The 14,553-nt window shown below is 41.5% G+C and overlaps 1 protein-coding gene across 6 annotated transcripts in view; it reads right to left on the bottom strand.

Moving 5' to 3' along the window:
• Nucleotides 1–14,237, bottom strand: part of LOC129376263 (growth factor receptor-bound protein 10-like) — a 51,040-nt gene extending 36,803 nt beyond the window's left edge. For 2 of the 6 annotated variants that reach the window (XR_008607730.1, XM_055055819.1), the window contains exons 1-3: nt 13,826–14,237; nt 10,998–11,102; nt 4,973–5,066 (exon numbers count right to left, since the gene is read on the bottom strand). Coding sequence is in view for 4 of the 6 variants with exons in the window: in XM_055055819.1 (XP_054911794.1) it covers nt 4,973–5,066; nt 10,998–11,048 (145 nt within the window). In the remaining 2 variants the exon portion in view is untranslated. Of the gene's footprint in view, nt 1–4,972; nt 5,067–10,997 lie in introns of all 6 variants that reach the window. The other 4 variants (XM_055055821.1, XM_055055822.1, XM_055055820.1 and 1 more) reach the window with 4 other exon arrangements.
• Between the last annotated feature and the right edge of the window lie 316 nt (nt 14,238–14,553).

Genomic DNA, 14,553 nt, shown 5'->3' with positions numbered 1-14,553 from the left:
GTTCATGGGTGGGACAGGAGATGGGTGTGTGAAAGGGCCAGAGGACAATTGGGACTAAAACCCGGAGAGTAGAAAACGACCAACGTGATTCTTATGTAAAGCTCACTCAAGCTTTACCATCTGATTCTGGATGAGGTTGATTTTTAATCAATTGTTGCCATTTTATTGCTTTTTATAGTAAAAAAAAATGATCCAATGTTTACAAAGAGTTATCCCGTTTAATCAAAAGTTTGAAACCACAAAATCTTCCTACTCCCAAAAGTAATGTCAGCAGCACTGCTCTGGGAAACCAAGTGTTGCGTTAAATAAATCTACCAATGATGTAACACTGCCATCACGTGGTGTCTTATAATGCCACATTTGGCAGGGTAGATGATATACTAAATGTATAAAGTTACTTCCTACGATCTTCACCGTTTTGAATAATGGGTGTGATTCAAGTTGGGCATTGCAAAATATACGGTTTGAATGCGTTACTGTCTCTTAAAATTTCCCCATGTTATCTTTTACAGTCACTCCAAGCATTTAGCATGTTAGGTTCAGTGAACTTTTCTGGTGTAGACCAAACATCTGCATGGCATGCCATAAAATTAATTAACATTATTATCAGGTCACTGACGTGAGATTCGAGTACCAGTGGAGCATCGGTATGAACGGGAATCCTTTAAAGATGTTTAACGCGACACACTTTTGTACATCATTGAAACATGAGAAAGATGCATAAAAGTGTGACAGGATATAAATAAAGGGATTTTAAATGTCTTTGGCTTGCTATCCACACCAAAAACATGCTTTTATAGCGCAGGGAGACAGCATAAGTCAAGATCAAACAACTAAACAGTGAGTCCTTTGTAGCCACTAATGGGATGAATGTTCAACTGAGCTCAAGTCCATCCATCAAAAACTTTAATAGGCACCAACATATTCGATGGAGGCAATATTACTGAGCAAGTCCCAAGAATAAAAACAGTCAAGTCAACTGCAGAGAAAAAACATCTGGATTGTAAACTCCTGTCTTAGCTATCAACCTGCACAATTAGGGTAATTTTAGTCCATGGAAAATACTGGAAGATTTTTATCAACTGGGGCCTTTTTGGAGCAGTGAGCGTTCGCTCCTGTCCAGGATCGCTTTTGCTGGACTTAATTAAAAAATAAGCAGCTGCCGCTGGCGAGCTGAGATTTCTGTGGGCATGTTTTAAAAGTGTAATTCATCTGTGTCTTGGCAAAACATGGGAACAAACCCTTAAATCAATATTTTATGTCCACTAATATGGAGATCCCACACCACGCACACGCTTCCAGGTTTCAAGGGTTTTAATCTGTCTTTTCACTGTTGCAACGGCGCTTTATCATTTAGCCTACCAAAGTCTTAAATAATAATAAAAAAAGCAGCCCTGTGCAGCTTTAGGAGGATAATGATGGTTTCATTGGCATTCCTCTCCCTCCTCCTGCGGCTGGCTTGGCCAACTCCACTGTTGGCTTTGCACATGGAGCCCAGAGGACATATAGAAAGAAAATGCCTTCTCCTTCTTGTCCATTTACTTTGACCTGGAATGTGAAGGACTTGCTGCAGCTGTCTGGTTAGCATCTGACAACAAAACATGCCATGCAAAGTGGATGGTCCGTTCCTCTAGGATCTCAAAATACACTAACCCAAAGCCACAAAAACCAGCAATTATTGATCCCCAACCACTGCCTCGAGGTCAGTAAGGAAACCTGGAGTGTTTTCATTATGAAACATAAGGATAGTAGTTATTATTAGCCTGAATCTTACTTATTTTTTTTGCTTGCTTAAAATACTTAATTTATCTATTAACAAAACACATCTGTAGCGTTTATGTTGCAGGTGGTGCTTTTGGGCTTCGCTGCCAATAAAGCGTGTTGTCAGGTTATCAGGAAGACTGATGGGGCTATCATAAACGAAGGGCACGCAACCTGAGCCCGTCTAAATATAAACCAATCCATTAGTGAGGCTGATGTAAAGTGTCCGAGATATGTAGGGCCAAAACGTAATTTTATCCGAGTGACTTTGACTCAAGCCCGTTCTGTAATGTGCAAAACTTTATTGTGGAGACTTCCACTTGTTTTCAGTCATTCATGGCTGCTGTGTGGTGCTGGAGTCCACGAGATGCAGGTTTTTGAATAGAAAACAGAGTTTTTTTTGTCCAAACTGAGATATGATTTTTATTTTATACCGGTTTTAAGCCTTAAAGAGACATAGTTGTACACATGCTTTAAGAGAGGATAAATCAGGGTTTGAACAGGAATATTGATAACATTTGATGATCAATTTATTCTCATAGGTACTGGCAATGCGAGATCTTTCTGATTTCTCTGTTCCTTAACTTTTTTAGTTTGATACTGTTGACCCTTCAGCACACACACATAGATTGTATTTGAAGAAATGCATGTTTTGTGATTTCCAGAGACGTTTTCAACACTACCTGAAGAGTAGCGGTAAAAATGTTTAATTCATAAACATGTTTATGCGCGCAATCGTTTCCTGGCACTATGGGAGTTTGACTGATTTTAAATGTGCTCTCCAGTCCCTGCTCAATTCCCACCCACCTTTGGGATGTTTTGTCGAACTGGCGACGGAGCAAATTGACTTCAGGGAATAAAAGAAGTCAAACACACAACAGAAAAGTAGCTCTGGTTAATCTGAGTTGAGGTCCTGTTTTACATGGACTGCTCTCTCAAATCCAGGACAGTATCTGCTCTGATTATAGTGCTATGTTTTAAATGTCCTATTGAGGCAGAAAGGCCAACCTTTGTTTTACACTTCACGTAATTTTGATTAAAAGTGACTAAAACCCATAATAGCAGATGAGTTTTTACAAAAAAACAAGAGACAGGAAATTGTCCAAGGAAGTCTGATGGGTGGCTCGATTCTTATCGAGCCACCCTTGTTTTAAACCTAAAACAAGGACAAACATCTAGAAATCATCATAATATCAGCTGTAACTTACTGGGATGTAAAAGACATAATTTCCCCTCAGGTAGAGAATGTGCAAAAGACCAAAGATTGAAGTTTAATAAATACAAATCATATTGCAGATATTTAAGCTTTAAGATTAGCAATTTAATGCTCTGATGTGCTTTATTTTTACACAATACTTACATTTTCTTGAACAAGCAAGAGGATAAGTGAATATAAATTATGTCATGAGTCTTCCTGTCAGAATAAGGACCTGCTTTACCTTATCCTCTCCTCTGCCCCACAAGCCTACACCTGCATTGCTATGGTTTAATTTTATTAGACTGGTTTATGTAGTTTTGCATTATGACGACTCCACGTAATGATGATTTACGATGAGGTTGTGAGTGTACGGGGAGGCATTGTGAGAGAAAGGGGCGTGAGCAACGTCTCCATATGGTGAGCAGAGCATGAACTGATGAAGGGAGACAGTTTCCTTGATGGCGTAAAAGTTGGGCAATTAGAGAGAGGGACTTCTAGGAAGTCAGCGAGCGTTAAGTAGGCCATCATCTGTTTGGCTCCATGACGACAGCAATCAAAAGAGGAGATGATGTGTGAAAAATGGACAGAACAAAAGCTGTAGGATAATGGAGCAACGTGACAGAGGAATATTTTGCCTTTCAAAATTCTTTACTGCATGGCTCAATAAAAAAATAAAAATAAATACTAAAACAAAGATTTATAATCATGTTTTCTGCAAAACAGCAACTATTAATTGGGTTGCCTTTGTGCATCTGCATCTGTGTGAGTCACCCTTTCTTCGGTTTTAAATTAGTTTCAGAACGCTAAACCATTGGAGAAATAGTTTCCACAACAGAAATTTTAATATGAGGATCTTTTCCAACCCTTATCAATGCAGTACACTTACCTCACACTAAACACATATGCGGGAAATTAGAACCATTTGTTTTGTATCGTGACCACAAAAGCTGGAACATAACTTTTCCAAGTAAATCTCCCTCTTGGCATACTTTACACGCAACTGTATAGTACTTTACCCAACCTAGTTTGATTTAAGTGTTTATTACTGAACTGGTAATCCATGCTGTACAAAAATAGCCCTAAAATGAGCAGGTTTATCAGACAGCAATGCTTTCAGATAATGCTGAGCTTCATTAGGCCCTTTAATTAAACTTGAGAAACAACTGAGTGGAGCTCAAAGTGACAACATCCAACAATATGATCTCTGCGTGTGAATAGAGGAAACACCAGCTCTCTCATACAAAGGAAGATGCATGCATTTTATTTTATTTCTAGGTAAGGGAAAAAAACTGATAAGTACCAGGTGGTCACACTGTTACATATTTGTGTAATGCCAACCTAATGCTGCGTTTGTTGACTTTGTGACCATTGTGCATGGAAAGGAGCATAAACCTTGCTGTACTTTGAACGTGACAGAAGTTACTTCCTTAAATATTCTCCTCCTGATGCATGAAATCAGCTCCCAAGTCAGCTACATTTGAAACAAATCATCTCATTTACTAAATTTAAGCAAATATTAAACATTCTCAGCAGTGAAACATGAACACAATCATTTTGACTGATGATTGGACTCAGATCTGTTTTTGATTTTTCAAGTGTGTGTTGTAGTTTAGAGCAGTCTGAAGCTCAACTTTGCCAGAATACCCTTTTAAAATTATGATTATAAAAGCTGTCCAGTGATACCAAATTAAGCAAACTAAGGGATAATGTCATTTGTCAAAATTTAAGTTAGTGGAAACGATTTTCTTGTAGACGGAAATGAATAAATAAATGTAAATTTACTTATTTTTAAGTTTTGAAATTTGGAAAGTGTGAGTTAGAAATCGGTGTTATCTGAACTTTGAACTAGCTCTTGTGAATTAGCACAACGCTGGATGTAGGTGTGTCCTACATTGATAAGCATATTGAACCAAATCGGTACATTACGCCAATTAATTGTGTTTCAATCAGTTTTCACATCAAATGTCAAAAAATGTGTTACGAAAATGGATGTGGAGGAGAGCGGGGCATTACCATGGTGATGTGGCGAAGCTTGACTGGCTGCGCGCTGAAAGCCAGAAACGATCAGCTCCTCAGGCCGGCGGGAGGAAGTGCGCTCCATCCTTTCCTGCCCCCAAAAAAATGTAAATCTTTAATTTAAAAGTTAACGTAATCCAGCCACACGCTTAGGGTGCCGGAGGTTTTCCTGAAGGATGAAATCCCACGAGTTCAAACGGTTGTGGGCTCTGCTTTCCAGTAACGTCAAGCCATATGCTAACCCCATGACCCTGATGACCTCCAGCTGTCACTGCCACCTCTGTCCAATACAAACATGAAGCACATCCTGCAGCGTTTCGGTTTCATCAACACATCTGCAGCTAAAAGACAAAAACAAACAGAACAACCACAGCACTGTCACACATCTGGGGACACGGAGAATGGTGAGCTTTACTAATCCGAAACAGCCTGGAGGCGAGAAAGCTGTCTGAGAGAAACAAAGGCCCAAAAGCCAAATTTGAAAATCTTCCCTTTTCCAGGAAAAGGAAGAACGCGGAAGCGCCGCTTCCAGGAACTGCTCGCGGCCAGGAACTGCTCGCGGCCAGGAGTCCTGTTGTGCATGCATGCACACACATACACACCGGCTCGCATCTCCCCTCTGTGCTTCGAAAACATCCATAAATGCCAGGAGCGAGATTTATAGCTCTGAGAAGCAGCAGCCAAAAGCTTTCCAAGGAAGACATCTTGGCTGCTGGGCCTGTGGTCTGACTGCAGACTTTCGCGAGGGCTGAGGTACAGCAGCTCCTCTGAACTCCCACTGAAAACCAGCTTCAGGAAGCAAATATGCACAATTTAAACTTTGAAAGTACAGCAGTATCTTTAGAAATGATTACAAAATATGAAAATGTTTATTTAAAAACAAAAACCCCTCTCCAGGTATATCTTGATCGCACTGCCCAGTCCTGCATCAGCCTGCCTCCTCCAGGGCACAAGGCAGTGACTGTGTGGGGTTTGAGGAAGAGCAGCATTCTGGGTCCAGTAGGAGTCATCAGTAGCAGCACTGTTAACTGCTGCTAAAAAGACCCCTTAACTCAAAGCGCTCTTGCTATAAAAGAGTCGATTATAATGGCCGCATTCCCCATAATTGTGTTCAGATACATAAACAGCAGTACCTGACAATTACAAAATGACAAGAGTGTTTTATGTTCTTTTTAAGTTCATTTACTTATACATATATATGTACTACAACCACACTCATTGTAGTGATCAAACTGAAGAAGCAGAAGCAATGATGAACTGTGGAGAAGCTTCAATGTTGTCATTTGATCAACATTGAATTCCCCTTTGAGCTTTCTAAAGTTTTTTCAAATTAAATGAAATATAAAATGAAGCTTGGTGCTTTAACAAATTCAACTTGTTTTTTGATGGGATTTATTGCAACACACAGGGTCCATTTGTAGTCATTGCCAATCAGTATATTTCTACTGGGAAACACTGAACATGATTAGCAAAGCTGATGGTAAAAGTAGCCTTTAGTACTTGTGTTGAAGAACTGATTATTATTTTGGATCGATAAAAATTCATCCATGGTGCATAACTAATGAGAGCTTCTAAACTTTTTCCTTACAAAAGCTACACGTATGGATGTTTGGAAATGTTCCCAGCTGTGAAAAAAAAGCCACGCGCCACAAGTGGCATGTCTGATAAGTGACCAACTCGAGCAGCATGCCCCACGATTTCACCTGCTAACAACATGTTAGGCTTGTGTTCCTTTAAAAAGAAAGGACATCAGTCTCCACAAGAAGAGTATTCATTAGAAAACTACCTCCAAAATTTAATAGTGACGAGAAACAAAGGAAAACATGAGGGGAGACACAGTGAACACAGACACAAGTAAAGAAAGAACAAGGAAAAAAGACAGAAAACAGAAAAAAAGATAATGGAAAAGTGGAAAGCAAAAACGACATAAAGAAAGAATACAACATTTAAACAGATGAGAAAAGGAATAAAAATATTTATATTTTGAAAATACTGAAGCATTAAATTGCCCACCCTTCCTCTTTCTTTCCTGAACAACTAAAGCCACGACTCAACAAAGCTGCAAGTCAAAATGTTTTGGTGTTGTGTAACAGGAACAAATACACATTTGCAAATGTAAACTTACCCACAAAAAGACAGATTTGCAAAGAGAGCGAGAAAAGAAAGAACGACTTACAGCCGACTCAATCTGATACATCTCTGGCACTGCTCCAAAGCTCTCACTGACACACACACACACACACGCACACACACACGCACGCACGCACACACACACACACACACACACACACACACACACACACACACAGGAGACAGGAGTGGAGCAGTGCCCAGATTCCCAAACATCCCAGCCGTTATGTATAGCATTATGTAAGTTCACACAGGGACAGCTCATTTGCTCGTTATCTATACAAACTACACCCAGAGAAAAACTCCACGGGGGGGTTGGAGGGAAACATGCAGTCTCATCTCAATTGGCAAACTTCACACAAGAACACACGGCGACGTTACAGCCAGCTTCTTTCTGTTTCACAACCTAAATCTGCTTTTTTCCCTGCACTAGATGTAGGATGGTGGAATGTTTTCTGTGGACACTCAATTCACTATTCACTGCGGTCTTTCTGGAGCAAAGACTTCTTCCTGGAAGCTAAAGAGAACCAATTCAACTTAATGTCAGCTCAACTGGAGCTCTGCAGTCCCACGGTTTGGGCTAGCAGGAGGCTTCACGTTTGTACCTCCACCCAGAGCAACAAGGCGGCTGACGTTACGTCACCTCCTTCATCTCACTGAGTCGCAGCGAGACGTCACAACGTCAATCCCAAAAGCCTGTCACAAAACAAAGTCCGCAGCTTGTTAACAGTGTTTGTTTAGTAGTTCTATTTATAGAGCGCCACAATGCTGTTCAACCAAATTCCTTAGGTTGCTGCAGAGTTGGAAAGGAGAAACCCCAAACGGAGAAACAAAGGGCTCATTCTGCAAGGATTTGGACACTGGAAGTGGGTCTGTTGTGTTGCAGAGACGCCATATTTCACCGAACCAGACTGAGAGACCCCAACCTCGAGGTAAGAGGCCTGGCTACTGCACACATGCAGACCCCAAGAGAGGTTTGCAGAACTATAATCCAGAGGCTGTCATTTTATGCAATAAATAACTGAACTATTACAACTCCCACATACTTTATCCGTAACCAAACAGAAGATGGGCAGTCGTGCGACTTTGGCAAGGTCATCATTACGCACACCTTTCGTACAACGGCACAGACCATCTAGCACACACCACTCCTGCATACATCAGGAAAATCACAGCCTACACATTACAATTTCCATCCAGGAGTTATTAACCATTTGCCAATTGTAGTATAATAGTAGTTACTTAGTGAAGAATCATACAATCGTACATAATTCCTCACTGTGTCAAGTGAACGTTCCTCAAAAGTATTTATGTCTTACAGACACAAAAACCAGGTAGTGGACTAAGTTTTCAAGCAGACTAATATTGATGTGATTGGTTAAACTCCTGCCAACCACTCTGCTCTGTTCATAGGATCGACCTGGGTCAAGTGTCAAGTTCGGCAGGCGGACAGCTCTGCAAACAAAATGACACAATTTTCGTCATGCGCCGACGTCAATATGGGTCGATTTCTGACATCTGCATGAATTCTGGGGCCTTTAAACCTATTCCAGCAGCGTCTAACAAGAGCAAAACTCGCTGGCAGAGAAGTGATAAACTCAGCTGGTCACTGGTGTCGAGGTAAATTAAGGTTTTAAAAAGTTCCAGTGGCTTACTGACCGTTTGAGGATATGCAAGAGAAAGTGTCGGTCTGATCAGAGCTTTATCTGGGTGTGTAAAGTAAGAGTTGCCCTTCTGCACACTGCTGTTCAGCTGGCTAAAGAAGAGCTTACGCCATTGCTTACAAAAGAGTCATAGTCAAGAGCTTGGAAAATATTTCAGGTTGTGAAAACGGTACACAGAACATTTCTGTTGAACAGCTGATTATTGACTATTTGAGCAGAGAGCCCAACTAATTAAACCACCAACTTGGAGTAAAGAGCAGAACAACACAAAGGTATTGTATTCTGCACAGCATGCACTTAAACATCCCTACTACTGTAATAATAAATGCTACATCACTTAAGCAGCAGTAGAAATACATGTTTCTTATCTGTTGTAAATAATGACCTGCATTGCTCTTTAATTTGTTTTGGAAACGTTATTAAAGAGCAAACTGGTATTTTATACTATAGAGTCTACTATAGAGTCTGAGTATTTTCAAGCAATATAAAGACCTAATGCTTCAAAAGATATCAGCCCATTTGGTGTTTGATATTGGTCCCAAAAACCTTTTTATGAGTGTGCAGGTTGAGCCTTGTCTGCATTTGTTGAACCATTTCTCAGGATTTAAAGCTGTGCCATTAAATAATTGGGGAAACTGTAGCTCTGAAATATAAGGCCCATTTTATGGGGAGATAAATCTGAGTCTGTCTTAAGACTCTGATTTATTTATTTTTTTCAACCCAGTTCTAAAAAGCCTTTATCCAACAGACCGCTCATTAGTTAATGTTAAAACAAGCTAGTAATTCTAGCTCAGCTTTGACAAATGTTTCATATCCAGATTAGAAGATCACACCACATTCCTACGTTTTGTTTGTTCTTTTTTATTATTATTCTACTTCAAGGGCTGTTGAAGACTAACTAAGCTCAGAAAAATAAACTTTGAAGTGAAAATTAGTGCTGCACACCCACACTTTTAAAACCCTTTAGTCTGAAAACAGGTTTCTCCAAGACACTTAGAAATAAACAGCTGCTTTCTTTAAGCCTATTGCTGATCACATGACGATATTACACTGATAATCATACCCTGGATTCACCTGTACAATTAAGTCTGCGTCCACTATATTGCACCGGACTGTTTATGTGCTGGACTGCCTGTCGTAATTGTATTAAGTCGGAGCCCCTGCAATATTAGCTAGTTCTGTCTGGCATGTTTACTCTTTCACTCGTGCAGACGCAGAAACTTTACTGACTTTTTAGATCGTTCTCAAATATCAAAGTGTCGGCCTTTACGATGATTTTACATGAATTATTGTGCCACCACAAAGAAGATCGGGGCTTATTGGCAGCCTTTCCAAAGGTGATACTTTGAACGTTATTGTGAAAATACTTTCACAGCTTCCTAAAATATAAGAATGGGGAGGAAAATCCCAACAGGTTATTATTTCAGATGCGAATCGGTTAAAAGACATTACAAATGTCAACTATCCAAGTAGTTGACAATTTCATTGCTGTTATACATGCACATGTTTGTTACTGTGGTTTCTCGGTTATGTTTTGTCTCCCTTTCTGCAGGCGGAGAAGCAGGCTTCTAGGGGGGTTTTTTGTCCTCTATCCTTCTCTCTCTTCTCTGTTTTTGTTCTTATGGCACCTATATTTATTTTGATTTTTATTGTACTTGAGTAAAAAATAAATAAATGGAGTTTGCTGTAGGGTAATTCATTTAGAGACCATTTCTATGTGTGATAAATATAATTAATAACATAATTAATAAGAAAAGTAGCACTTGAGATCATCAATTAGTTCAAGACAAAAGTAGGACAATTCTAATAATTAGTGCAGCTTGGTTTTTTTAAATCACTCTTGTAACTAGTGCATTTAACTTACAGTTCAACAGCAAGAAAAGCAAAATAAAAAACACTTGACAAACAAAAGAGAAGATCTAAGACCTTGAGCAAAACATCAGGAAAATCAGAGCACCACATTGCTGGTACAAAAAATTTTCATAGTATATTCTTCCTATAAAGTAAAACAACATAAAGGTTTCTATAAATGACGCTGGAGCCACATAATAAAGCGTCGAGCCACAAATCAGATAGTTCTCAATCAATCCAGGTTGGCGCTCACACTGCTATGTAAAAAAAAAAAAAAAAAAAAAACCCTGAATTTCAGAGCCGCGCTACTTCAAAACATTCATTCACGCTCTGTACCACTGACATGCAAACAAGCACAAAGCTCAGAAAATATTTACCTGGTAGTTTGAGTGACGTAAAAAGTAGTCAGGGCATCCTGCTAAAGCCATGATGTTTGCCTTGTGCTCCCTCTCGCAGGGAACCCTCTGGTCTCAGCAAGCGCCCTGCACAAGGAGGAGCACAGTGAATAAATGAGACGAACCGAGCCTGAACTGACAGGATAATGATTAGAGGGAAAAGGGGAAAAAAATGTTTAAACTCCAGAAAGACAGATGTCAAAGGCCTTTCTGAAACTGCCGCCCATGCGGGTGTTGTGATAACTTTGTAAAACTGGTGTCCAGTTTCTAAAACCCAACACTCATCTTTAACCTAAAGGAAAAAGAAGAAAAGCCTGCATGCGCGCACGGCTTGTGAATGTGTCGACGTGCATGTGCACAGTGATTCCTGTGTAAACACAGCCATTCTGTTCAACACACACACGCTCGCGCACACACACACACACACACCAGTCAGTCCTCAAACAAAGCCCAGGGGCTTATGACTAAAGAAGAAACCTTCTCCAAGCTAGCAACACATGACTAACTCACCACCTGCAGCCTGTAGAGGAAGCGGAGGGGGAGTTTTTAAGGAAAAGCAATGAGCCAGTTTCTTATATTCTGGGGAGGGGGCTAGCCACGACAAGACGTGACCTGATGTGCGTTTTGAGTGAACTCTCGCATTGTCAGCATTAAATGTTTGTTTAACCGCTGTCACAGCTTAAAATGTTTCATTTTCAAAGCCACAGACATTTTCCATCTTGTCGTTTTAAAGTTGATAATGAGAGTCAAGAGAAAGTCCTGGAATGGGCCTGGAGTTTTTTTTTTTTTTTGAAGGATTTATGGCTCCAAGTACCACAGAGATGCTCTTCCCAGAGCGTCATTAGTGGACTGCAGGTCAGCTAGCTGAAAGGAGACTTCTTCACTTTTTCTGCGCTTATAAGTGCAAACTGCTTACGAAGACGTGGTCTGGAAACTAATGCATCCCTGGCATTTTAAAGCTGCGGCTACCGACTGAAGGCCAGCCTCACCGGCCAGTGGGCTTGGAGCACAGGAAGTGCCGTCCCTCGTTTCCTACGAAACCTGCGTGATGAGGAGACAGGCGAAATTTGTGCACGTGAAATTCGCAGCTTGTATATGTAAATGTGACACCAGAAAGCTGAAATGCGTTCAACTTTTGTCACCGTTGCCAACACAACCTGTCAGTTGGGTTCGTCCCAAGTGGCGAAAAAACGCGTTGAGCCCATAATATGGTTGTTTTGCCCATGCCAACCTGCAAAAGCCAAACATTAGCAACTTATCCAGCTTACTGTGAAAAGCGTTTCTAAATTTAGCTGGTGTACATTTTGTGGTTTTGCGTACGTCTGCGAGTATTTTTCGCGCTTCTCTTTTAAGCAAAAGTAATCTAATTACGGCATACATTTTTGATTAAATATAACAATCAGGATTATCACAACCTGGGAACCTCATGCCGGCCTAATGCCCACTTATTAGTTTCAGAATCCCGGCTAGAAAGCCCTAATCACCATGAAAATCCACTCAACTACCTGCAGAACCTCACAATCCGCCTGGTTCGCAAGAAGCTGAGCTCACATGTCGGAGCTCTTGTTGTTACTGAAACCAGAACCACATGTATACTTCAACAAAGTTCAGCAATCTACAAAGTCCAGCCATCTCTCCATCTAATGTCCCTATGCTTCCCCTCTCTGTGCAGAACATTATACAACACATATCAGATGATTCAAATAATAAGTCTTCCACCAGCAGCTCCGCCTCCGCCTTCTCCTTTCACCCCACTAATTACTGTTTCCACAGGGGCTCGGCTATCTTTAGGTCGCTCTCGCTGACTGAGAATGCGTGTCCAAATGTGTGTGCACAGTTGGACACACATTGAAAAAGACACTCTCTCCACTCCTGATAATTGCACGCACCCCCTCCACGCCACCCTTCCTTTTTATTTAATTTTTTTTTTTCAACTTATGTCCAGTTTTGAGTCCCGTGGGTTCTTCCTCTACAGGATCGGGCTGCTCACACCAACCAAACTGCCGGCGGAAAGGGCAAGCCCTGCTGATTGTATGTGCAAGCCTAATAAGCCTGAAAGCTGAGCCAAAGCAGCGAGCGCTTGACATTTAGTGACATTTGTGTCTCCTCCTGCAGAGAAAGGGAATAATTCAGCTTTACTACCAATACAGGAACACAGAGAGATTTCATGGACTATGAAGCAACTTAATAATGCCACACTTGCTGGAGTGTTTCTCCACACTCCAGACTGGGGTGCATCTCTGCCAAATAAAAAAAAAATCACACCAAGAGTGATGGTCCTGCATGTGGTCCTCTTTATGCACCAGCAGCATGCAAAAAAAAAATATTGTCCTAGGTGAACTCGGAGCTGAGAGAAATGACACACAGTTAGCTAGTCCTGCATGGGAGCAGCTTCTAAACATGCTGCAGCTGCTGCTTGAGGGAAATGCCTGGCATTAGTTCAGGAAGCACCACTGTGAACGAAATAATCATTGCACCACTCACTGACACTGAGAGAGATTTAAAGAGAGCAAACTGCTTCCAACAAAACCAAAAGTTTGTGTGCTTACGCAGGGTTAACCTGTAGGACGCCTGACGCTCTTTTTCAATCAAAAAGGCGACATGAACAAAACTAACGTCAGACTTGAAAGACGCCCCAGAAGAGTGTGTTTTTAGCGTGACAAAAACTGTCTTGTAAAGTCATTTCTGACGCGAGAAGCTCGTCTGTCGCTCCGCCGCACGTTCCCACACGACCGAGAGGAACCGCCGCGTCCGACTTGAAGCAAATGCGCTCCGAAATCAGTTCCTAAACAAATACGCAAAGTGCTTACGGTTATGAAAGGACAGCACGCAGGACAAGCTCGTGTCCAGGACGCACGACGTATCAGCGACCGGTTGAAACGCTCCAACTTTCCTCGTCTGAATCTCGGCACAAACTGCTTCCCCCCCACCCCCAAAGTAAAAACCTCTGTCCGCTGCCGTGTTCACCTTGTCCCCCGAGGCGCTGTCCTTGCGCACGTACAAACCGCACACACACACATACACACACGCTCACGCTTTTTCTTGCTCACACACGCGCACGTCAACATGCACACGTCCGGCCCACTCCACGCTCCCTCCCGTTCTTCGACCAGCTGACTCTCCATAGTCTCGGCCCTACCACGCACGCGCGCGTGCACAACGGGGTGAAACCTCTCTCTCTCTTTCTCTCTCTCTCTTTCTCTCTCTCTCTTTCTCTCTCTCTCTCTCTCTTTCTCTCTCTCTCTCTCTCTCTCTCTCTCCATTCCTCTCTCTCTCTCTCTGTCTCTCTCTCTCTCTCCAGCTCAGCCCCGCCTCCTTTTACTGCGCTGCAAAGTCTGACTTATCTCACGCGCTGCTGGTCGCTTAGTTACGTTCCTACGTCGACGTAGCTCCGCTGTTGACACACCCCCTCTGAGTGGCAAAACATTCAACATGGCTGCAGTGGGTATTGCCACTGGGACTATAACTACTGTGGTTTTATTTATTTATTTATTTATTTTAGAATGACTTCATTTTGAGATGAGAACACGTCATTTAA

Source organism: Poeciliopsis prolifica, unplaced genomic scaffold (genome assembly GCF_027474105.1).
Source record: "Poeciliopsis prolifica strain line A6 unplaced genomic scaffold, Auburn_PproV2 SCAFFOLD043, whole genome shotgun sequence".
Classification (NCBI taxonomy): Eukaryota; Metazoa; Chordata; class Actinopteri; order Cyprinodontiformes; family Poeciliidae; genus Poeciliopsis; species Poeciliopsis prolifica.
This window is presented reverse-complemented; position numbering and strand designations above follow the sequence as displayed.